At 42.2% G+C, this 25,100-nt stretch overlaps 2 protein-coding genes across 10 annotated transcripts in view; one reads left to right on the forward strand and one right to left on the reverse strand.

The window, feature by feature from the left end:
• AK5 (adenylate kinase 5) overlaps positions 1-16,607 on the forward strand; it is a 203,340-nt gene extending 186,733 nt beyond the window's left edge. For both annotated transcript variants that reach the window (XM_028513409.2, XM_028513408.2), the window contains exons 13-14: positions 75-263; positions 15,971-16,607. In XM_028513409.2, coding sequence (XP_028369210.1) covers positions 75-263; positions 15,971-16,039 — 258 coding nt within the window. In that variant the 3' untranslated portion in view covers positions 16,040-16,607. The remainder of the gene's footprint in view (positions 1-74; positions 264-15,970) is intronic.
• A 705-nt stretch (positions 16,608-17,312) lies between these two features.
• ZZZ3 (zinc finger ZZ-type containing 3) overlaps positions 17,313-25,100 on the reverse strand; it is a 101,414-nt gene continuing 93,626 nt past the window's right edge. For 7 of the 8 annotated variants that reach the window (XM_036026306.1, XM_028513561.2, XM_036026307.1 and 4 more), the window contains 2 exons: positions 23,354-23,454; positions 17,313-22,775 (listed from right to left, as the gene is read on the reverse strand). In XM_036026306.1, coding sequence (XP_035882199.1) covers positions 22,631-22,775; positions 23,354-23,454 — 246 coding nt within the window. In that variant the 3' untranslated portion in view covers positions 17,313-22,630. The remainder of the gene's footprint in view (positions 22,776-23,353; positions 23,455-25,100) is intronic. The other variant, XM_036026308.1, reaches the window with a different exon arrangement.

Genomic DNA, 25,100 nt, shown 5'->3' on the forward strand with positions numbered 1-25,100 from the left:
GAGGTAGGAGGCCTAGGCCTGCCCAGAGCATCAGAGAATAGACTCTCTGACCGACTTGTGCTCCCCACCCCCAGATTGGAGACCCGCACTTGGTGATCTGCATGGACTGCTCGGCAGACACCATGACCAGCCGCCTTCTCCAGAGGAGCCAGAGCGGCCGGGGCACGGACAGCACCGCCACCATCGCCAAGCGCCTTGAAGCCTACTACCGGGCAGCCATCCCCGTGATCGCCTACTATGAGAAGAAAACGCAGCTACACAAGGTAAACCATTTCCCTTCCCCCTCCAAATGAGCCAGTTCCCTATTATTTTTTTAAGAAAAGTGATACAACCAGGACAGTTTTAGTTAAGGGATCTGGGAATTAGAACTGCACAATTTAGGCCAAAATATGGGTCCCTTACTCTTTTCACTTCTATTATCAATCAAAATTAAATATTTTTCACCATATGGACCATGAAATCTGGTCGTACAGTTTTCACAGCTGCCATTATAATTGCTGAAAACAACTTCTTTTTCCAAAAAATAGAGTGAGGAAGATGGGAAAGAAGGGAGGGAGGGAGGCATGGGTGAGGCGTCTGTTCTGCCTTCTAGACAAGACTATCTAAAAGGTCTCTTCTAAATCTAAGATTCAATGACTTTGAATTTCTAGATTTTTACACAGTTCATAATTGGCACTTCTCTCCTTTGCCTCGATGTCTTGCAATAACTGTTATTGAAAGAAGCAGTGGATGGGGCCAGGAGAGCAGGTAATTAGGTAAAGCAGTGAAGATGCTGTGGGGAAATGGGTCGCGTCCACTTAATGGTGCCAAGTCACCATTAATGTCATGAATTTGAGGAAACTACACAACCCCATTCATTCACTCATGTAATAAACATGGATCAAGCACCTCCTGTGGGCATCCATTGCCTAGTGGTTTGGGTGCAGCTAATAAGATGCGGTTCCTGCCTGCAAGAGCTCAGAGCTTCAGTGGGGGATATAGACAAACCTGTGATCACAGCAGGGGGTCCAAACAAGCACCAAGGGCCCTTTAACCAAGTCTAAGCAGGAAGGAGAGGCACTGCAGGAGGTCAGCTAGGTTGACCCTTGAGATGGGGGAAGATATAAGGGAAGCAGGCACTTCCCATGGAAGGACCCCCCTGTGGAAAAAGTCAAGAGGGACAAGGAACTCAGCTTGGCTGTGATATAAAGTGCCAAGGAAAAGACAAATAAGACACAGGGCTGGCAGGCTAGCAAGGGCCTGATCAAGATGAACCTTGTGTTGGGGCAAATAACTGTGTGGTGGGCGGTGGGAACTACCGAAGGGCTTCCATTTGGAAAGCTCAGCCCATCAGCCTTGTAGAGAATAGATCCCAAGAAGGTAAGGCTAGGAGACCACTGGGAGGCTAGAAAAGTATTCCAGGCACAAAATCCTGAGGCCCCAAAGAACAATAGGGAGAGTGAAGGTCAACTTCCTGCTATTCACAGTAAGTTTATAAGAGACATCAATTCTTACAGAAGGTACCTGTATCTGAGGCAGCTGTACTTGTCAGTTCCTTAGGGGAAGATGTTTGATAATGAATCCTCCATTTTTCAGAATTTAAGAACCTAACCCTGGGTCTAGGTGTCTAAAAGGTGTCCCTTGATTTGACGCCAAGATGTCACATATGTGGCAGGCATTGCCAATCTATCGTTGCACTCTTTCCTGCAGTACCCAGATGTGGCCTCAGAATGTTTTTAGCACAGCTCTCCAAGCAGCCACTAACGATAGGATCTGGTGTGCAAACTGAAACCTCTTTGCTGTGCTTTGTGTAACCTCTGGTTGCCACATAAAACAAAGACTTGGGTCTTTGAAAACAAGCAAACAAAAAATGCATTGTACAAGAGCAAGGGCTTAAGGGTTCAGGGTTGTAAAGGCCTTTCCAAGATTAGTGATTTCCACACTTCGTGCAGCCTGGAATGTATGCAGAAATTATTCAGACAAAAGGGATTTCTCCCACTTTGAGATTTACAGAGGCGAAACAATCCCTAAATAATTCAGAGTTTAACCATTTTCAGAGTCAGACAATCCTGTTGCTCTTTCTCTTGCATTATTCCAACCTAAATTCTCCACACTCGCAAATGATGGGCACATCCGAGTTCTGGAGTCCTTAGAAATATCTAAGTTAGTCAGAAAGAAAGTTCCCAGTTCCATTTGGCTCATCTCTTCAGCTTCCTCTCCATACTGGTGATGCTGGCAGCCGGGTCCGTAATGAGGTAACATTTCACAAATATTTAAAACTGCTTTGTAAATATTTAAAACTGCTTCAGCCCTGACTCCAGTGCAGTGTGGGCTCCAGCCCTCAGGACTCCCAGAGGACCTCCTGAGGAGGCTGCTTTGTCCCATTGCCTCTGCCTAGGGCCTGTCCTCCACCAATGCAGCGGCAGAGTTTTAAAAAACCAAACCAAACCAAAACTTCCTCCCTGCCTAGATAGTGAAAGGGAGGGTGGAGTGTGGCACCCAGGGAGGTGAGAATTGTTTGCAGGCACCCCTGTGGGGTTTGCCCATAGGCCAGGAGAGGGACAATTGTGTTTTCCAGGGGACAAAGGGAAAGCCTCTGTCCCTTCATGCTGGCCTCTGGGCTCCTGTCCAGTCCTCTTGAAACACTTAATCTCCCTCTGAATTCCAAGTGACAATTTGTGTCTTCTTCCTGATGCTCTTCAGACTGTTAGCACTTCCTCCCTGTGTCACGGGTTCCTAGGCCCAAAACAGTGCTGTTCACCACCGCGGGGGGCTCTTGGATCATTAAAGGAGGTCTCTTAAAACTAGGTGGGGCTGATGAATCAATTCAAGACACAGGTGGGACAGATCAGTAGCTCGGTGAGACTTACGTCGGAATTAGAGCCACACTGTGGTCCAGCCCGGAAAGAGACGACCCCCCCACGAGCACTTCACTCCGGCCTCCACGGTGCCCAGGTGACTCTATATCAGCTGACGCCCCAGTCTAATGACAGTCAGCCCCTTTGAACCCCAGGCTAGCCAAAAAAGAAAAAAAGAGGTGTGATGAAATTTCAAACAAAAGTAAAATTTAAAAAAACAGAAATTTCAAACAAAGGCAATAAAAAAACAGCAAAGCAGAATTCTTACAGACACTGCCTCATTCTTTATGTCTTTATTGTGCCATCATCATACAGTGACATCAGGACTTAACATAAACCAAGGGACCGAGGCCTGTGTGATACCGATGGATCCCCTGAGTGAGCGGCCGTTTCCCGCGCTCTCATAAAGCCAGCTTCGCCCTGCATCTGACAGCGTTAGAGCAGAACTTTTCTCCATCCGGCCCCTCTCTCCCCACACTCAGGGCAGACATCACTCATCAGCTGTGGCACTTCTTTCCCACCCAGTCTGGATGCTGCCTCAGTATCGCCGTGGAAACTCTCAACACGGCAGTGCGACAGTCACACCCAGTGCGCTGGAGTTAGTGAACTTAGAAGCTTTCTAAGCTTCTAAGCTTAGAAAGAAGCTTTTTCCCCCCACCAAAATGAGAGAATTTATTATTGAGAAGTTGAAATGTAGCATGTCAGGATGAAAATCACAATGACCGGCCAAAGAGTGCCCAGTAGGGAGAAGACTGGCTGGGCATCAGAGTGCTGGGGACACAGCGGTGAAGGGGCTCCATGCACGTGGGGGAGTCATTTCACCGTGCAGCCTCTCAGCAGTTCACCCTAAAATAAAAGGGATGAACTGACATGATCCACTGGGGCCTGCCACACTATGATTCTTGGGAAAATATATATATTATTTCCTTGTCATAAAAGTGACATGTACTAGGTTTAGAAAATTTAGGAAATTAGGTCATCCCACCACTCAGAGGAAACCATTCTGGAGTATTTCCTCCAAAAATATTCTTGCTGTGGATTTTCAAAACATGACTGGGACCACAGATACATTACTTAGGGCTCCGTGGCTGCAAGGGGCAGGCACCAGCCCCAGCTAGCCTAGCCCAAAATGCAGAACGTAATGGTAGAGGTGTGAGACCTGAGGCTGGAACGCAGCAAGCAGGCCCCGCAGGCTGTGGGACCGGGCTCCCACTGCCTCCGACCCGTGTCTTCTCTTTGTCTCTGTCGTTCAGATCTCTCTCTCTCTCCTGCCCAGAAGCCAGAACGTGGCCACCCTGCAGCTCCCCTGTTCCCATGTCACCTCAAAAGTTCCAAATTCTGGCAATGTTCTGATTGGTCTTGCTTTGTTCAGGGTCTCCTCTCCTGTCCTTTAAGCCAGTACCAGGCACATGCAGTCACATGGGGCTTTTTCATTTGTTCTGTGGCTATTATTTTGAGTGAAAACTCCATGTCAGATACTATTCTTGGTGCTGGGACACAGCAGTAAAATAAGACAGAAAAGCGACCCCCACACACACTGAAAAGAGAAAAATAGACAAGAAAGTAAAATGATTTCTAATAGGATAAGCTCTGTGTGTAAAACCAAATAGACTGAGTGTTGTGGGCGGGTGCTTTAGGTGGTTGTCTGGAAGACCTCTGAGGAGACCGAGTTTGAATTCGGACCTGAGACAAGCACGTTTCCTAGGGCTCTTCCCTTGGAACTGGGCGCGGGACAAGAAATTCCCAAAAGAGAAGGGTGTGCTGTGAACTTGGGGGAAACCCAGACATAGCTATCATAAGTGGCATATACAAAGTTGTATAAATTGGTTTTTTAAACCTCTCTTTTTGCTAAGTATAAAAGTAACAACTACTTCTTTTTAAAGAAACAAATTAGAAAATTTAAGAGTGTAAAGATAAAAAAGTATCCAGAATTCTTGCATCCAAAGATAAGCATTCATGAACATTTTTTATGTATTTTCTACATTTATTTTTCTCTGTTTTGTCTGTATGTGTTGCTCATGGTATAATTAGCCCACAAACATCCCAGGCCACTGATGAAGAGTGCCTGATAACAGGTGATATCAGCCCCTGCATTACTTACAGTATTAACTGTTAAATAAATGAAAGGAGAGGCCAGTGACTCATTAAACATGCATTTTACACATGAAGAAAATCAAGTTCTTTGGCAACTCTGCTTTTGTAAAGGAGAAAATAAACATTTTGTTCAGCAATTCTTCTGCCACAGTGTCCCAACTCTGTAAATAGTTTAGCAATTTTTAGTAAGTCCTGAGACACTACAGTACCGTCATTATTCTGGGTGGTCATCTAACCTGACCACAGACTACTGTGAACTGAGGAGAACAGTGCACCTCCTGGTGCTACCATGAAAGGAGGGGAAGCAGAAGGCACCATAAGCCCTGGCCAGGTGGCTTAGTTGGCTGGAGCATTGTCCCGTACACCAAAAGGTTGTGGGTTTGATTCCTGGTCGGGGCACATACCGAAGGCAACCAATAGACGTTTCTCTCTCATATCGATGTCTTTCTCTGTCCTGCCCTCCACTTCCTCTTTGTAAAATCAATAAGCATATCCTTGGGTGATACGCTTCTTTTAAAAAAAAGAAGAAGAAGGCCCTGGCTGGCATAGCTCAGTGGATTGAGCGCGGGCTGTGAACCAAAGCATCGCAGGTTCAATTCCCAGTCAGGGCACATGCCTGGGTTGCAGGCCATGGCCCCCAGCAACCGTACATTGATGTTTCTCTCTCTCTCTCTTTCTTCCCCACTTCCCACTCTGAAAAATAAATAAATAAAATCTTTATAAAATAAAAATAAATTAAAAGAAGAATAAAGCATAGTCAGAGCGTTCAAATGTTAACTCTACTTCTAAGTGGTGTGTGTAAACCTCAGGGAAGTGAATTAACATCTTTCACTTTCAGTTTAAAAAAATTTTTTTAAAATTGAAAAAGAAGGAGGAGGCACTATAAGGTCAAATTTCACCCCGTGGATGCAAAATCCAATTGCGATCAACTGGATTCCTAAGTTTGGAGCCTAACACAAGGAAAGAAAAGCCCAAAATTACCTTCATACATTGAATTCTCTGTACTTGAATTCTTAATGTTGATTCTCCTTTCAGTTGACTAACGTAACTTCCACTCATTTTTAGTTCAGTTTCTCTGCGAATACCTGAGGATATCATTATAGAGGCTTTACACACCAATGACAGTTCCGTAATATTTTCCTCTCAGTAATCAGTAAGCATTGCTCCACCGTCTTCAAGCAGTTCGTGTGGTGGAAAAAAGGCAGAGACAAATTTGGAAGTACACTTTTTTCTAATCGGTATCTTTAGAGAATTTTTTTAAAGATTTTTTTCATGTAATTGAAAACTTGTGTCCAGATATAGGTCTGCTTTCATTGATTTTTTCACTGGCATAGGTCCATTTTTAAACCCCCTCCCAAAGTGTTCTGTAATTATTCTCTGACTTTTTGATGTACTCTTGTTCTTTGTTTCCCCTCAAAATTCCTCAAAAACACAAAAGTCTTGGGTCTCCTCTCTCTTCCTTCTATATCAGCTCTGACCAATAGAAATGTAAGGTGAGTCACATATGTAGTTTCCAGTTTTCTAGCAGCCACATTTTGAAAAATAAAAACAAACAGGTGACACTGATCCTAGCAAGTCTGGGAATCCGGCATATTTCACGCTGACAGTGCATCTCAGCGCAGGGCGGCCCTTGCAGGGATTCACCGGCGACCACCACAGGGACTTCTGTACGAAGACACAGCTCTCCATCTGCTATATAACCCTCTCCATTATTTAATTTTTTTTCCAAAATTTTTGGTTATCTACTTTCTAGGAGAAATCCCAAACTTGTCTTTCCTATTACTGATTCAGTTTCTCACACCATCATTGCTGTTCTCCAGCTACCACCGTCGACTTCACTTCTCGTGGTGGGGGGGTGTTTGCTCGCTTCTTTACCTTAGCTTAGCCCTTCCATCCACTCACTGCCTTTTGGTCAAAGTCTGTTCTCAGGTCGTGACTTCCTGCTCTTATTTCATAGCTGCCTGTGTAAGCTTCCCGTGTGTGTGCGCTGTTCACAGTAACCACAGTAAACAGGAATCGTCCCCCTGTGCGGTCTCATGGTGCTGTCTCTTTCTCCACCTTTGAACTTACCATGCTTTGTTATAATTACTTCTTTACCTTTCTGTGGCTGCCAGTGGAAAGTGAACTTTTACGTCTGTCTCGTTCACAGCTATACCCACTGTGTACAGCACAGTGCCCGGTACAGGTGGCGGGGGCACTCAGTAAATCCAGGGTGGGGGGTGCAAAAGGAGGTCTGTTGTTTGTATGGAAAAGAATACAATAATTACTCAATAGTAATACAAGAATAAACTGTTTCATGTACTCTCAACTACAGACCTACTTTTGCCCACCCCAGATTTACTGTTGAATATTTAAAATTTTTTATTTGAAATTTTTCCTGTTTTTGTTGTTTATGATTTTCATAGGTCTTCTTATCTTCTGAGTCACTATAGGTTTTTTCCCCTTCAAAAACCTCAATTTGCCTTAAGTTGACTCACCATCTATCCCTGATCACATACTGCTGTAAGACAAACCACCCAGATGCAGCGTCATCAAACAACGAACATCACTGTGCACACGTGCCTTCCGTGCATCAGGAATCTGGACAAGGCCCAGTGGGGACGGCTTCCCTCTGCTCCCCAGGGTGTGGGCTCCCACCGGTGGCTCCCACGGTGAGGGCTACTGTCTCCATTCCGAGACTGTCCCATTCGCAGGTCTGGTGCCTGGCTTCAGAGGGCTTGGCTGGAACTGTCAACCAGAGCGCCTCCCTGTGGCCTCTCTAGAATAGTTTGTGCTTGTCACAGCATTGCTCCTGGGTTCCAAGGTGGTGCCCCAGAGAGTGAATGTTCCCAGAGACCAAGGCAGGAGTTGCAAGTCTCCTGACCTGGCCCAAGAAGTCACACAGCATTGCTTCTACTTCACTGGTTACAAGAATGCCTCTAAGGTCAGGTTCAAGGGGAAGGAGATCATCCTTTGTCTCTCAATGGGTGAATAGCAAGCTCACATTCAGAAGAGTATGTGGGGTAGGAGATATAGTTGCAGCCACCTTTGGAAACTATAACCTGCCACATCCTTCAGCTCAGGGTGGAGGTGGAGGTGGAGGGGGCACCTCCAGACTCACAGGATGCACAGACTAACATTAATCTCACTTTCTGTGCCCTTGAGTACCGACGGCACTCGGCCTGCTCACATCCAACCTTCATGGGAAGACACCACTGGGGAGCACAGCTCCCTGTCTGCTCCCCAGCACCTGGGAGGCTCGCACCTAATGTGGGATTTCAGGGCTATGTGCCGAGCAGGGACCCCTACCACCCCTCGATGTGCATCCACCCACAACTCTTCCTGCTTGCCCCTCCTGCACCACGAGGGGTAGTCTGGGCTGTGCCCACCCCTCCTCAGGTGTTCTTTTGGTAATACAGTCTTAACTTATTGAAGATGTCCTGAGAGTGGTGTGGAGCACAGGGAGAGTAACTCTTGCCCTTGAAAGTCATGGCCATGTAGCAGAAAGACAGATTCCTGCTTTGCTGGTTATTTTCTAAGTCAGGAGCACACAATGGAATCTACTTCCATTGGCAATAGGTCAGATTTCCTGAGGCTGTTCATCTTCTCCTGGGTCTCCACGGGTGCTCTAGTGGGATGTTGGAAGAGGCTGTATGAAGGGATGCTTGCCAGTTCCGCATGCCCCAGGAGGTAAGGGAGTGGGGGGAGTGGGAGTTAGACTCCCTTGAGAGTCTATGAAGATTGAATACGCTAATACACATTACTCTGAAATATCTGGAAGTCAATACATATTGCAATAATGTTTACTTTTTAATGGTTATGTAATACTGCATAATGTGGATACTCTCTAGTTTATGCCACCAGTTTATTTCCAGTCTGGTTGTATTTGTCTGCTACTAACAACTGTGCAATAAATAAATGCCTGCAGAAAGGCTTTGGCTTCTGGTTGAAGAGACACAGCTCTGTTGAGCAGTTTTTTTTTTTAAACCCACTTGTTTCTACTTTGTCTCCACGTTGCCCCAAGAAGAGGTCTTTGAATGTAGAAAAGCTTTGGGGTTTCCCCACTTCCTGGATGTTTGGCCCCTTTTATCAATATCCCACCTCAGTTTAGTTTACTTCTCAGTCTGGAGCCTGAAGCCTCAATCTGGATTCAGCCTGGACCTGCCCGGGTCGAGTGCCACTAGCAGCCTGGATTTGGAGGGGACCCTCCTTCCGGCCTGCCGGCCCCGTAACGCAGAAGTTCACAAAGGTGAAAGGGCGTTAAGGAGACCTGAGGATTGTCCTCTCACTTGACCAATAAGGCATAGATCTTCCATCTGTCTCTGAGAGACTTACAAAACACCTTTATGATTCTGCTTGAAATAGTCTTCTCTCCACTCCCTCCCTTCCTGATTGTGAGGCCTTCACTGGATTCCCACAAAGAGCTTTGATTCAGTGCAATACTCTCTGCAGCCCTGTGGCCCTACAGAGACATGCTATGCTCAGCGCTCCTCTGTGTCCTTCCAGAACAGAGGGCAGAAGAGAATGCCAGGCCTTTGCACTCCTCTGTGCACATTCTTGATTTTCTTCCTCTGGTTGCTTTAATCACATGGCAGCGGGTTTGGCATTTGCTCATGTCAGGGAAGTCAGTGCGCTTACTTCACTTTAATTCAGAACCTCTCCAAGAGCTACTGCCATGGATTCCACCAGCAGAGAGTTGGTGCAGCTCCATCTAAGGTCCCTGGCATCGTCAGTCATTGATGGGGCATCTCTAATGTCCAGGGCATGGTGCTTAGTGCTGGGAATTCAAAGAGGAAAGAGACTCATGAAACTCTGCACCCACAATAAGGTGGTAAATACAGTCCTAGGATTCACAGAATGTTCCAGGTCTTTGGGAGCACAGAGCTCGGTCCTGTAAAGGTAGGTAATGGCTTCAGAGAGGAGGACTTTTGAACTGGGTCCTAAAGGATGAGCTCAAGTTCACAAAAGATGGAGAGGGGACAAGGGCACTGACACGTAAAAGAGCCCAATAATGTTAGTACAAGATGGGGGGCCAACAGATGAACTGATGCAGTAGTAGACTGGACTAAAAGGCAAGGTCCAGGCAAGACTGTGAAGGGCCTTGAGTCCATTCATTCATTGAATAGATTTTCTAGACCAGCATTGTCCAATAGAAATTTAGTGTGGGCTACATCTGTATTTAAAAAGTTTTAGTAGTCATATTAACAACAGCAAAAAAGTAAAAAGAAACAAATACAACTAATTTAATAATGCATTCTATTTAACCTAATATATTTGAAGAATTATTTCAACATGTAATCAGTATAAAATTATTGAGATATTTTTACATTCTTTTTTAACTATGTCTTCAAAATTTGGTACTTAAGTATATCTTAATTAAGATGCTAAATCATCATCAGAAATATTAACATTGTATTTGTATTTCATAAAATTTACAGTTGAAACAGATTTCACATATTCCAGTTGTTCCAACATATATTTGAATTTTCTACTGAGTTAAATACCAGTTTTAAAAGTTAGATTAATATTAACTACATAGTATCGAAACTCCCACTCCTCAGTTGCACCAGCCCCCTTTCAGGTGTTCAGAGGCCACCTCTGGCTGCTGTACTGGATGACACCGTTCTCAGACAACCTAGAAAGTTTGCACTAAATATGCAGATAGTGGAGGGGACTATTTTAAACAGGGGAATGTCTGATTAGTTAGGTTTTAAGAAAGTCACTTTGCAAAAGGATAGATTTTTCATGTCTGTAAGAAGATCGGTTGTCAAATTTAAACTCCAAACAGAACTGAGCAGAGGAGAAGGAAAGTAGTACCTCGTAGTACTTTAACTAGACGAACGGCTTGTGTTTTGGGAAGTCCTATACACAGAGAAGCTGAGAACACGCAGATTATAATTCATCCTTGGATTGTTGCTAACACTTGACCTTAAATCTCTCTATTTAGAAGTGAAGGTATGCATAGTCCTCCTTTTTATGGCCTTGTGAATGAGGAGACATATGTGGCCTGACCAGATTGGTAAAATGGTGACTCCCCAGGAGCAGTCTTCACACAACTTAAATTTCAAAAATGCAGCTAACGGTTATTCCCAGCGGTGCCCAGGTGCCACATGTTCAGGACATCTGCCTTGGCCGAGCCCCCGCTGCTGTCCTCTGGCAGTGAAGGATCCCGAGGCATGAGGCTCTGCTTTACCAGAGGACGAGATTAGAAGAGGAAGAAGGTGCTCACTCACTGATCATAAACCACTCTGTGACAGCTTGCATTTGTCCCAGAAGCCCCATGGTGCCATACATCAAATGCAAAACAAAATCAAGCCATCTTTTGAACAGTGTGGAAAAGTTCAGGAAAAACACAACTGGATCTGGACAGCGTTTGAACCAGCCAAACTGTTTTATGGTTTTAAATTCACAGAACTCAAGAGGAAGAAAGGCAAAGCATGCAACTCCCGAAATGGTGTGACCGCTTTCCCAATGCAGCAGTGCGTTTCCACTGCTCATACCCTGCTCCACCCGTTAGGTGAAAACTCAGAAATATAACCAGACTTCCTGTTCGTTTGCTTTTAGCTATTTTATTTTTAAAAATCTTTTAAAAGATTTCATTTATTTATTTTCAGAGGGTAAAGGAAGGAGAGAGTGAGAGAAGCATCAATGTGTGGTTGCCTCTCATGTGCCCCCCAACTGTGGACCTGGCCTGCAACCCAGGACTACCAGCCAGGACTAAAAAATCCTTTCGTATACCAATCAGAACATCTCTTAGTGGAGAATTTTATATTAAGTCTCAGACCAAAAGCCACTTACCTGGTTTTCAGTTAAATGCATTAAAATCTCATACATTCTAACTCTGATCATTCAGAACTGGAGATCTTTTAGGAAAAAGACATCATGAAACTTATTTTCCCTGTTCATAGAAAAAGAGGGTTGCTGTAAATTAATACGAGCATTGATTATGGAGCAAAAACTTAATATTGCAAGACACCTTATTTTCAAGTTTTAAGTCCCCTTCACACAAAACAACCAATATGCTAATGACACAGCATTTCTGTCTGTGCACTAAGGATGCTGAACACTAGCACCTGGTTAGCTGGTTTAAATTAGCTGGCGTTGTAGTAGTGAGAATGGTTCCTGTAATTTAGCAAGCACTTAGTAAGTTGGGGTTACACAGTTACACATGAAAATAGAAAAGCTACACAGTGTTCCAAAATATTCCCGCGTGGGAATTAGATGAGCAGGGAGAACTGACACTGAGATTTGGGAAATGTCCAGGTAATCTGTGGAGAACCGAGGCGGAAACCTGGCATGTAGACGGAAGGCTTTGGCCCCGCCAGGTTAGCTGGGTGCTCTTTTGCTTCATAAAAACCCAATCCATAGCTTTCCCAACACACCCACAGTGCATTCACAAAAACCCTTTCTATGATTTTCTTTTTCAAAGTTGCCTCACGGCCTCTAGAATTTTATTCTCAGAGCTGTGCTTCTTGGGACTCACGATCCCAGATAGCTTCATAGATTTCCCACTCACTGAAGTCAAAGGCTGCTTTTTCCATCTAGAAAGCCTGATTATTTGATTTTCGTCTTTAAATTTCCTCACATCCTTGGGCTGCACAGAGGCTCACATCACAGCATATCTGAGTGACAAATGAGAAGCTTTTTGTTTAATTAAATAAATAACTCCCATATGTAAGCCACAAAGCAAAACGAGTTGTCTGGTTTGGGATGGAAATAGAAACGGGAAACGCTCCAGTGAAAGCCCTCCTCGCCTCCCAGCGCTCAGAAAATACCAGGCTTCGCCCTTCGGGCGCTTGTGCTTATTAGCCATTTTTTTTCTGAACCAAGTTGCCCGGTATTATTAGAAAGAATCCCATCTCCTTACACACAGTCCAGACTGTGGGTCGGGAAATGGGCTCCAGGCAGGAGGGAGGGAAGCAGGAAGGGAGCTAGCGGACCAGGACGGCAGTCAAGTGACGGCAGAAGTAATTTTTTTTTAAGGTAAATCAATGAGTACAAAGCACTTCGGCTTCAGTGGTGGTCAAGTTCACTATTCTAAAGGATAGTTATGATTACTTTCCCCGGGAAGCCTCTGTGCTTCCCTCAGACTGTGTAAGGTGCTTCTTTGCATCCTCCAGTGTTGATGGAGCTGGCCTTGAGCTGGGAGCGCCTGCGAGCTGGACTGTGGTGTCTTACTCAACTGTGTCTCAGCACAAATGCGTCCTTGGCACCCGGGAAATGTTGCTGTCTGAAAAAACAAGGAGGGCGAGGCCAAGCAATTGGCAGGGTGCTGTGAGGGGGAAATCATGGCAACGGCTAAGAGCCGGCCCCTCAGATGAAGACCCTCGAGCAGGGGAGACAAGTTGCAGGTGGCCATCTCTGGGTCTCCTGTAAGGAGCGAGTTTGACACATTTATGGGGGGTAGGCATGTTTGTATGTTTTTCAGTTTCAATCTTTTCTTTATTGTGAGAAATATCCATACAGGAATGCCTACAAGAAATACGTACACTTCGAGGAACAGTAAATGAACACGTGTCATCACCACAAAGGTCAGGAATAGAGATCACGGAAATCCCCGCACCCCCGCACCCCGCGTCACTTGATCCCGTCATCTGTTCTCTTCCCAAAAAGTGACCACAATTCTAACTTTTCTGATCATTTCCTTGCTTGTTATGATTTTACCACCCAGGTATGGATCCCTGACTGATAGGTTAGCTTTGCTGGTCTTCTAGCTTCCTGTTAATCCGTACAGCATGCTTTGCAGACAGACTTGCTGCTCCCCCCAGACTGTGATGGGCCCATGCTGCTGAATGTAGCTCTAGCTTGTTTCTCATTGCCATTTTCACTTATAGAACATTTCATTTTATAAAGAGATATATGTAGGGTGTCTATACCTGGTTTCCTCAGGCAACTTACCTGGCTCAGAACTTAACTGCCCATCTGTTCCCCTTGAAACATGCTGCTTCTCCTGTATTCCCTCTCCTTTAGAGGAACTGCCTGTGCTCAAGCCAGAAATGGTGTATCCTTGATTCTTGCCCCTTCAGTTCCCATGGGTATTCAGGCACCATTTCTGTGGTGGCCTTTCCATTTCTCCAGCTGTCTTCTCTCCCTCCTGTTGCCCTCAGTAAGGCAGGAGCTTATGCCACGATTTATTTAGCCACCTACTGCCAATGGACTTTTGCAGGCCTTCCAGTTTGGGGCTGTTACAAACAGTGCTTCTATAAACACTGATGTATTTATTTTCTGGCATATTCAAATGTGTTTTTTTGAAAATTTATTCTACCACTGAAATCAGTGAATCCCTAGTGTTGTGAAATCAAAGCTAGTTTGCCCAAAGAAGGTAGATGAGAGCTGAAGAAACTGTTGTTTCTCGAAGTGGGGTCCAAGATGACCCACATCAGTGTCATCTAGAGCAGGGGTGTCCAACCTTGTGGTGTCTCTGGGCCACACTGGAAGAAGAGTTGTCTTGGGCCACACGTTAAATACACTGTGACACGTAATCACAAAAATAATCTCCATGTTTCACTTAAATTTACGATTTTGTGTTGAGCCACATTCATAGCCATCCTGGGTTGCATGCAGCCCATGGGCCATGGGTTATACACCCTAATCTAGAAAATTTGTTAAGTAGGCAGTTCAGAAGGCCCAGCCCAAACCTGCCAAATGAGAACCTCTGGAGATGAAGTCCGAAAAAGCTGTATTAAACAAGCTCGCTACCTGCTCCTCCCTTCCCATGAGCCTTATATGGATCCCTAAGCCTCTACTTGCTTCGGATGTTACATGTGATGGGACAAATCTCAGTGGTTGGCATGTTAGGAAATTTTAAGTGAGGAAGGGGAAGTAGTGCCTTCATGCCCAGGAAATCAGCTCTCTCCCTACTTCCTCTCTTGTTGGTTCTTTGCATTGGTTATCAACAATCCCCAGGTGGACTCTGTCCTTAGCACACTGCAAGTTGAGGCCCCAGCCTTTGCTTTACAGTCCCCCTCCTGTCCCATTCTGCTCTGCAGCCCTCAACCTCAGCCCCAGTTCCTTCCTATGCTGCTCCAATGCTCCAGAACACGCACAAACCTCATTCCCACTAATCCCAGTCTTTCCATGACACTTCACAGTTCTTTACCTCAACAGGGCACCTAGTTTTGTTTTAAACACTTTATTTTTGAGAGTTTTAGGTTCACAGCAAAACTGAGCAGAGTTCTCATATACCCATCCCCACACACACACAACCTCCTCCACTATCAACAGCCCTCAAGTGGTACATTTATTACAATCTATGAACCTACATCCATGTATCATAATCACAGAAAGTCCTGTTTCTACGGATCTTGACAAATGTATGGCATGTATCCACTATCATACATACCGAGTAGTTTCACTGCCACACAAACCCTGTGTCCCACCTATCCATTCCTCTCCCCATGACCTGATCTTTTTAGTGTCTCCCAGTTTTTCCTTTTCCAGAACGCCATACAGTACGTAGCCTTTTCAGATTAGCTTTCACTTAGTAATACGCATTTTAAGTTTTTTCCACATCTTTTCATGGCTTGATAGCTCATTTCTTTTGAGTATTAAATAACGTTATGTTGTCTGGTTGTTCGCCCAAATAATGCAAGGTGTCTTTGGTTGCTTCCAACTTTTGGCAATTATGAGTAAAGCTCATAAACATTCCTGTGCAGGTTTTTGTGTGGACATACTTTCAACTCCTTTGGGTAAATATCAAGGAGTGAAATTGCTGGACACATGGTAAGAACATTTAATTTTTTAAGAAACTGACAAACTGCCTTTCAAGTGGCTGTACATCATTTTGCATTTGCATCAGGCAAGAGTGAGTGTTCCTGTTTTCCCACATCCTTGACAGCTTTGGTGGCATTGGTTGTCTGGATTTCAGCCATTCTAGTAGGTATGTAGTGGCATCTTGTCATTTTAATTTAGGCACATAGTTTTTCAACTACTCACTTTTCTGGTTTTGGTGTCTTATTAAAATTTTGCACAGCAAGTTATAAGCAGGTAAGTTTTTATTATTAAAAAGGGTCTTATTTACAATTGTTTAAGATGTTCTCTTTTTTTTCTTTTAAATATAGATCAATGCAGAGGGGACACCAGAGGAAGTTTTTCTTCAACTCTGCACAGCTGTTGACTCTATTTTCTGAAGACAAAGTGCATGTATGTTAAGGAGAGTGGAGACAGAAAAATATTAAAAGGTTCATACCTTAACAGTATGTTTCAGGTTAAACCTTTTGTGTCCCCTTGAAATCCTGACATTGCTGTTTGCTTCCCAGCTTGACCTGTCTGAGGCATCTGGAAACCATGCATGGTGCATTTGATATCACCCAACCTCTTCCCAACTCAGACTGTGGTCTGTACTCACCGCACGCACTTTTCCATTGTGCAGGTAGCACCTCAGAGCTAAGGTAGAATGAGGCCAGTCTGCCAGTTGTGCCCTTGAGATCTGAGCTAAAGTCTGATCATCTGGTTCTCCTCTCATCAAACAGGTGGTTAGTTAGCATCTGTAACTTCGCCATCATTATCTTCCTTCCTCTCTCCTGCAAGATCTGATGAAGGCCCCTCATATTGGGGGTGACAGGAAATAAGCCGGGGTATCTTCCTCTGGTAACTGTTTCCTCAAGTCTTATCTACTAGTAGCTCAAAGCCCAAGATTAGGTTAACAATAAGAGTTAATGATTAGAAATCTGATTCAATTTGAAAACTTTTTAAAAATGTGAAATTGTATAGATTTTCCAAAAAAGCAAAACCCAGACTAGTCACCAATAACATTTCTCTACCCCCTTTTATGAAACTAGCTACTTGGAATACTGTCATAATGACTAGAAGAACCAACCGTGGAGAAAATTGACCTGTTTTTATACCTGGGGGTGCATTTTGGCAATTATACATCAATACAAATGACCAAATGTAATTTAAAAGCATGAGGTGGTGTATTATTACATTCACTGGACTAATGTCAACTTAAAGTGTTTTGATTTTAAATGATCACCTGTTTACTTAATAGTTGCCCAAACAAGCACAGTAACAGTAATAAAAGTGATATGGGTGGGAGAAGCATGTCAGTACACAATGTTTAACAGATCCTGATGCTATTACTTATTTCGTATGGGCCTTTTCCAGGGGTTTGCAAACCTTATCATATCCAAATGTATAATTGTTCCCTCGCATCAAACCAGTGAAGTTTGGGTTCTCTTTTGTGCTATCAGTTGCCAAAATCAGAGTTTCTTATGTATTCTACTGGAATAACTGCATCTTCCTCTATTCAGTCACAAGAGACCATAGTTTCCGTTTGCATGATTTTTTTTTCTTCAGTGGTTGTGCAGATAAAAATCCATTTCTGGGACAAAACTGTATTTTTAAAGTCATTTTTTTCCTCTTGCAATAAGTATGTACAAATAAAGTAAATGGAACACATGATAACTCTTTTTCTATTTATTTGTAACTCACATCATTCCGGAAAGCATTTGAAGCTTTATTCCAAACAGAATTAGAAGCAAACACAGTAATATTTGAGATTTACGATATGCTCATATGGTTTTAATTTTGGCCATAGATCAGTTTTGAGCTATTACAGAGAGAACGCTCAGTATATTCATGACACATGGTAATTTTCGTTATTTCCTTTTTTCTAGCAGTCATTTGTAAACAGAAATGTCAGTGTTTGCTAAAGAAGAAATTAAATTTCTTTGGTTACAATTATGCCTCCACCAACAAAAGGGGACATGTTCCTACCATTCACACAGCTGTCAAATAGTTTATTACTACCCCAAGTTGTCACACACTTTATAGGGGAGCACAAGGAGTATTTGAGCAAATTAGAAAGACAGTTACAGGATGAAAATGATCAGCTGTACCAGAAAATACAAGATGACTTGACTCTTTATAGGGATTAACATTCTTTGAACACATACTACATATTGGCAAACACAGTCCATGCTCACCACTGCTTTGACAGCTTGGGTTAAGTGAAATGAGATATCAGGGCAGCCAACTGTAGTTGGCTGCCCTCTTGAAAAAATATAAGCAGGGGTAAATGGCTTTGCCCCTGGACAGTATCTAGAGGTGCAAATCAATCTTCTATACTACTGCTAAAGCACATTGTTGATCTGAATGGCTCGAAATGACATCACAACTTTAAAGTCATAGGATTTTAAAGCAGGAAGGGATCTTAGAGGTCTCTGCCTAGTAGGAGAGCTTGTGTGTACGTATGTAGAAGACGTCAGAACACAGTCCAAACTCCTTTACAAGAGTCTACTTTCAAGGCCTCACCCGATCTGGCCCTGTACCTCCCCACCCCATCAATCACCACTCTCCTCTTGCTCGTTTGGCTAAATCGACAAGAGCCCACTTAATACTGCCTCAGCAGGCCAAGCTCTTTACTGGTCAGGACCCTTGTCAGCCTCCTGCCTGTTCCTACAGGTATCTGTAAGGCCAATCCATTCAAGTCTCAGCTTAAACTGACCCTTGTCATTGAGGCGCTTTTTCATTATTCCTTCTAAAATGACAGAACGGTCCCCATTCTTCCATTTTTCTTTAAGCATTACTTTTCTTCATTAGCATTTATCTCTGCCTAAAACTACCTAATTTTTATTGTTGGTCTTCTGAATTAGACTAATAAACTCCACAATAGCAAGGCTTTGTATGCTCAGTCCCACACAGAAGAATTACTGAAAGCTAACATATAATCCTCAAAACTTTAGTTTTATCATCTACACAGTGAAGATGATAATAGTAGGCAACCTTACAGAGGTGTTAAGATAATTAAACAACTTAATAATACATGTAAATTATTAACTAGTTCCTAGTGTTCAATAAAAGGTGGTTCTTGGTCAACATTTACTAAGTGCCTCACTCCCACAATTGGCACTAGGACCCCGATTTTCCACCCTAATGCCCTTTCTACTACACATCAGCCTAAAACCATGGCGGAGAATGAAGGTGCATGGTCTAACTAGGATCCCAGTGAGAACCCAAATCTCAGCCACCAAGGTAACCACATCCTCCAGATAAGACAGGACTCAATTCTACAGCCCTCACAGAGCCCTGTAAAGTAGATCTACTGAGGTAAACCCTCTGTGGGTCCCAGAGACACGCTCAGGCATGTGGGGGTGTGTCTTTTACCTTCCTAGAGAAAAAAACATAACTCTCCAAAACATTGGTTATACTACCAAAAAATATTTACCGAGAATCTAAGAACTAGGTCCTAGTAATAGACATGGATGGTCTCTGTCCTCATAGAGCTAAATGTGACACCAGTCTCAAAAATCCACTTAATAAGCTATAAAAACTGTGGGGGCGGGGAGGAATAGTTTCTTTTTTGTGAGAACTAAACAAAAGCACATTTTTCATCTGGGTAAGAAATAAAAACAAAATATTTTGCAGCCTAAACGGGACAATGCCTCTGTAAACTTGTGAAGGAATTTGCTTGTTATCTGGACACTTCTAATCCTAAACAGTGCACCTAGAACAATAGCCTTCCAACTTTGTTATCCACAGTGAAAAATAGTTTATATAGCATGACTAAAAAAGCCATTTCACAAAACATTTATCCTTAGTACATGTGATGTAATACTTCCTCTATTTCTTTTTTTTTTTTTTAATGTTCCTCATACCTCGGAAAATTGTGGTCAAAAACAAAGCATACTATTAGGTTAAGTGAGAGGCATCAACATGCACAGGAACAAATTCTACCTGAGGCAGGAGACACAAGCCTTAGTCTCAACTTTGCCTAAAGCCTCATGGTCACGTTTGCTGCTATATTAGGGTATGCAAATTATATGCATGCGTGTCTGTCTAAGTCAACACGGTAGACGGTTTTAGTGCTTCTCCTTCATTCACAGATATGCTTCTCCATTCTGTGCTATAAACCTAGGCCTGTGCTCAGGTTTGTACTCTAGCAACTACACTGCACCAGGAAGAATGAATGCAAGTCAACCCCTGCCCCCTCCAGCTCCACCACCTTCTTGACACCTGACACCAGGGTAAAGAGGGGAACTAGGCAGACTCAGACTCTGGGGCAATCTATCTAGGTTAAAATCCAAGCGACACCTATCTGCTAACTGTATGACCTTGGGCAGGTTATGTAATGTCTCTGGCTAGATTTCCCCATATGAAAACAGAATAAATGAACTTGCCTCATAAGGTTGTCAGAATTAAATCCGTTACTACATGCTTGCTTGGCACAAAGTGAGCACTATATCAACGTTCGCTATTATTAAGTGCACATCACACCAATCAAAACCTCCTCTGCCTAAACCTTAAAGCTGTAGTTTTAGATGTCATTAAAAGTTCCTTCAGTTCTTATCAAATAACTTGAGCACATTATTTCAGGAAATACTATATCTGACCTACTGAATACTATTTAACAAGCAATGCTTTAACAAGTAGGTCTCTGTTGTCTCTTCACAGCTAACACTTCTTTGTAGGAGATGGAAGGCCTACTAGCAGATGACAGCCCTGGGGCCTCCTGTAGTCCTCCAATTAAAACAACACATTACCTACCACTACTACCCTGTAGGGCCTTTTAAAGCTATAAGGACTATTTGCTTGGAGCAGAAAAAATGCAAAACAAACAAATCTTTGCTCAAGCAAAAAATAATCCTTTGTTCCTCAAAATTTTCAAAATCTTTGCCCTTGAAAAATACATTTAAGTAGATTTGTCTGTTCTGTTTACATAACTGTATCATTCACAAACCTCTTCCAAAGCGTATTTCACACTTTGTGGGATTTTTGAATGGATCTGAAGGGTTCTCCAAAACTAACTGGTATTGCTTTTATACAAACGTGGAAGTTACAGAAGTTAGCATCAAGTGCTACTGTCTTGGTGCAAGCTGAAGGTGGGTCTTCTGGCATATTCACTTAACATTTAGTATCAAAATGCCCGGACTTCTAATGAATCCCCTTCTTCTTCCCCCAACTAATAATCCCTGGGTGAGAAGTTAAGCTTAAGCCCATTCCCTTTTCTTTCTGATAAGAATATATTTTATCAACATGATCAGTAATCTTTAATATATTATGTTAAAAATCTCATATTTCTATATTTAAAATTATATTACTTTTCTGAATTAAAAGTATTCAGGGTGATTTCGGTACCCTACAATGTGGTAAAGAGGACTGGTAAATAATGTTCTCTTAATTTAAAATTAGAAAAAATGGGAGACTCAAAATTGGGTCATATGTATAATACTTAATCAATATTTATATTGTCTTTTCCAATAGTCAACAATATTTCTAGGGAATACAGTGATTCTCAAAAACCACCTACTTACATTAAATACATGGGGGGCTTATTTTCATCAAAAAAGAATGAGTAAAAATTTCAACCTGTTTAGTTTTCTTATCTGAACACAACTGCTTTTCTCTCTAACTACAGTATGTGTTCATCTGTAACCTAGTTTAATGCGGTGATTCGACACATGCTGAGTGAAAACATTACCATTTTTTACAGAGCTTCTCAAGTCCACCCTCTTTTCTGTAATAGAGTCCTTCCTCTTTTTAAAGGACAGATAGGTAAAGCAAATTCTTTAAAAAAATAATTCAGTTTTAACAGTAGTAAAAAAATCCAAAATCTAACCAAAGGAACTCACAACAAGCATTCTACAATATAAACAGACAGTATCCACATAGTTTATTTCTCACAGTTCTCCTGACAAATGAACATCATTCAGGAACATACTGTATACAGATAAGAAGAAACATACAAAATGTTTTAAATGATGCACAACAAAATCCAGCAGTATAAAAGAATGCATGTGAACTCTTGCTCACTGCGCAGACTAAATTTAATCACTTGTTTAAATAGTAATAAAAATACAATCTTTTATGGATCTTGTGCAGACTACAAAAGAGGGAAATTATTACCATATATATGATCTTTATATTAGGCAGTTTTCTTTGATGAGTTGCACTGACAACTCCAAATACAGAGGCAGAAGGCTGTGTATTTCAAAAGAATTAATGTTGTGAATTAGAGACTTTACACAGTTACTACCACTGGCACTTTTCACCATAGTTTGTACACATCACATGATCATCTTATATAACATTACATTTAAAAATATTATCTGAGTGACCATTTTATAACATTCACACACCATGAGCTGGTTAAGGAAGCAATGTGACTGCTGCCTCCTGTAGTGCTTCACTGTTGGTAATAAGGACAGTTCATTGTGGTTAAAAGAAATTAGACATCAATGTGGTTAAGCAGCTCCAATTTACTAAAGGCCATCAAAGGCCGCCACTGGGACAATTTTTTTTAAGTGTATATTCTAGAAGCAAACACCTTCATTGGTTAAAACTTTGTCTAAAGAAGTCAGTTTCTGTGCTGAAAACTATTTTCACAAAACTGAAAGCTACTAAACTGTTTTATATAAATACTTTTGTCTTCTCATTATCGTATTTATGACCGAGTTCTTCAAAACCTTTGGAATTTACTCACTTTTTAATGTGTGCTCTCATTTCCATCTCACCTATTTAAGCACCACCTAAAAGACTTTAAGGTGGTGGTGAGAAACTCACCAAGGAAACCCTTAGCTCACCAGGAATGTTCAGCTGCTGAACAGTGATCTAGAGCCACAACAGTGCAGAGCTGGACTTGACGAGAACACTCAGGAAGCTGTCATGCTGTGAGTGTCACTTCAGGGAAAGCAGAGAATCTTTCCAAACTGTGCACATAATTCACAATGATACCATTGCTATATGTTGAAGAGGACTAGTATATAATATTCTCTTCCATGTCATCTGTTTGCTGGAAAGTAGTTTGGGTCAAGGTAATTATAACTGGTGCCCTGGGACACACAGTAGTCTCTGTCTAAAAATGTCTCTGACCTATAAACAGGTTCTAGTTGGTGATCTTCTTTGTGAATATCTGTTTCATGCAGGCTGCAAAGAAAAAACACACACCAAACACATTATTACACGGCAGTAGATGCATTCTGGCCTAAATATTACAAAATTTCCTCATAGCTCAACCGGTTTAAATCCATTAATCTATTAAAATCTCTAATGGAAAGTTAGTTACTTTCCATTACTGCCTAAGAACAAAAATTTTCAACCTTTTCCATCTCATGGCACACATAAACTAATAATTCTGTAACACAACAAAAAATCTTTTTTGCCAATTTGACTAAAAAAGAAAAAGAAAAGAAAAAGTGTAATTTTGATTCATTCCCACTATATGCCTATTGTTGTGTTGGATGTTGTCACTTTTTTTTCCTTTTTGGACAATCTAAGGGGAACCTCTAAGGCAACCTCTTGGTCAGTGACCCTGACTAAATGTCAGATACTAGAAGTCTTAAAAATTCTTGCAGCACACAGGTTGAAAACCACTGCCTCAGAACAACAAAGTTTAATCCACCAAATGTGGTGATTTTCTCAGTGGCCTAGAAATCAAATTCACCAGCTGCTGAGATGCTCTCTACTTGTCAAAATTTAAGATCTGAAGTATAGACAACACTTACCAGTCTGAACAAGAATCACAGAAATCCAAAGACATTTCTGGAGGACAATCCTGGCAATGCCACCGAACACCCTGGATAGGTTCTATGCCACAGTTATCACACTATAAAGGATTCAGAGAGAAAGAGTATTAATCGATATTGTTCCAAAACCTATTTTTTTTTCTTCTGGAAAACACACGAGGTGCACACAGACATCCTCGCCTCTCTCCCCATGCACTAGACAGTGGTCTAACATAAACATGGTTAAATGTTAGATACAGTTTCTAGCAAACTAGCTGAAATTCCATCCATTTAAGATCAAGCTACAGGTGGGAAGAAGGGCATTATACAAAATAATATGTCTTCAGTTTTAAAAAATTTAAATAAATCAACTACAAACTTGGCATTTGATTGAGGTACTTGAAAAATACCTCACACTAGTGTATAATGACTGTAATTTGGGAACCACTCAATGCCTCTGGATAGTTAAAACTATCCAAATATGTTACAGAATTGTTTAACAGCCTATCATACCTAACATAAACCCAAGTGAAGACAAAATTCCTCTCCAAAGTCTCCTGATAACCAATGGCCAACACGAAAAAAAAGGAAGACACAGCTCTTTCTCAGTGAGTGACACTGTGGTAGCCCTCGCTGTGTTCTGTGCTATTTTGGAAATCAAAGTAAGTATCATTTCTAGTTTCCCTGATCATCAGGCCAACTAGAATGGTCAACAGACTGGCCAATAAGCCACAGCTGGGTCTTGCAGCAAAATTTTAAGAAGAGTTTCCTCTTGAAAGGCTGGAGCTGCCAATTAAGAAAATCTCTAATAAAACAAAAGTAGGATCACTGAGAGATCAAAGGGAAAAATCATTTAATATAGTCTGACTAATGGCCACACAAGAAAATCAGGGATAATTATTTACACCATACATCAATATTTTTATGTACACCACTACCACCAAATCTCATGGTCTCATCATTACTTCCTCCAATCTCATCAAGTACAGTCAATTCTAATGGCTAAAGTGGTCTCAAATCTGTAAACCTCTATTTCCACAGGCAACAGGCAAATTCAAGAAATTCTCATTTTTTGTCTGTATTATCAAAAATATCTCTAACCCACTCTCCCTGCCTCCAGCCACCTTTTCTTCCTATCCATTCTCCATACTAAGGACACAATGTTCTTTTTCTCCTTCACTTAGTATTTTTCAATTACACAAATTAACATACATGACTGTGTTACTGTTAAAAAATTTAACACATAGGCCCTAGCTGGTGTGGCTCAGTGGTTTAAGTTCTGGCCTGTGAACCAAAAGGTTGCCAGTTCGATCCCTGGTTAGGGCACATGCCTGGGTTGTGGGCGAGGCCCCCAGTTTGGGGTGTGCTGCGAGAGGCAACTGATCAGTGTATCTCTCCCACACTTATGTTTCTCTCCCTTCTCTCCCTCACTTATGCTTCTCTCCTTTCTTTCCCCTCCCTCTAAAAATAAATGAAATACTTTAAAAAACAATTTAACAACATTGTAGTCAGAAATTAGGAGTTATCCACTCTAAACCGACTGCATTCCTTAGGTTGTCAATACTCATAGTTTAAGAATGACCTCTCTGAGATGCAAATTTCATACTACTGTCTGCTGAAAATCCTTCAATGGTTCCTCAATCCTTTAGGACAGGGGTCCCTAAGCTCTGGGGACCAGTAGAGGTCCAGGCCTGTTAGGAAGCAGGCTGCACAGCAGGAGGTGATTTTGAATGTAATGCACTTGAAT

The sequence above is a fragment of the Phyllostomus discolor genome, chromosome 5, assembly GCF_004126475.2.
Source record: "Phyllostomus discolor isolate MPI-MPIP mPhyDis1 chromosome 5, mPhyDis1.pri.v3, whole genome shotgun sequence".
Lineage (NCBI taxonomy): Eukaryota > Metazoa > Chordata > Mammalia > Chiroptera > Phyllostomidae > Phyllostomus > Phyllostomus discolor.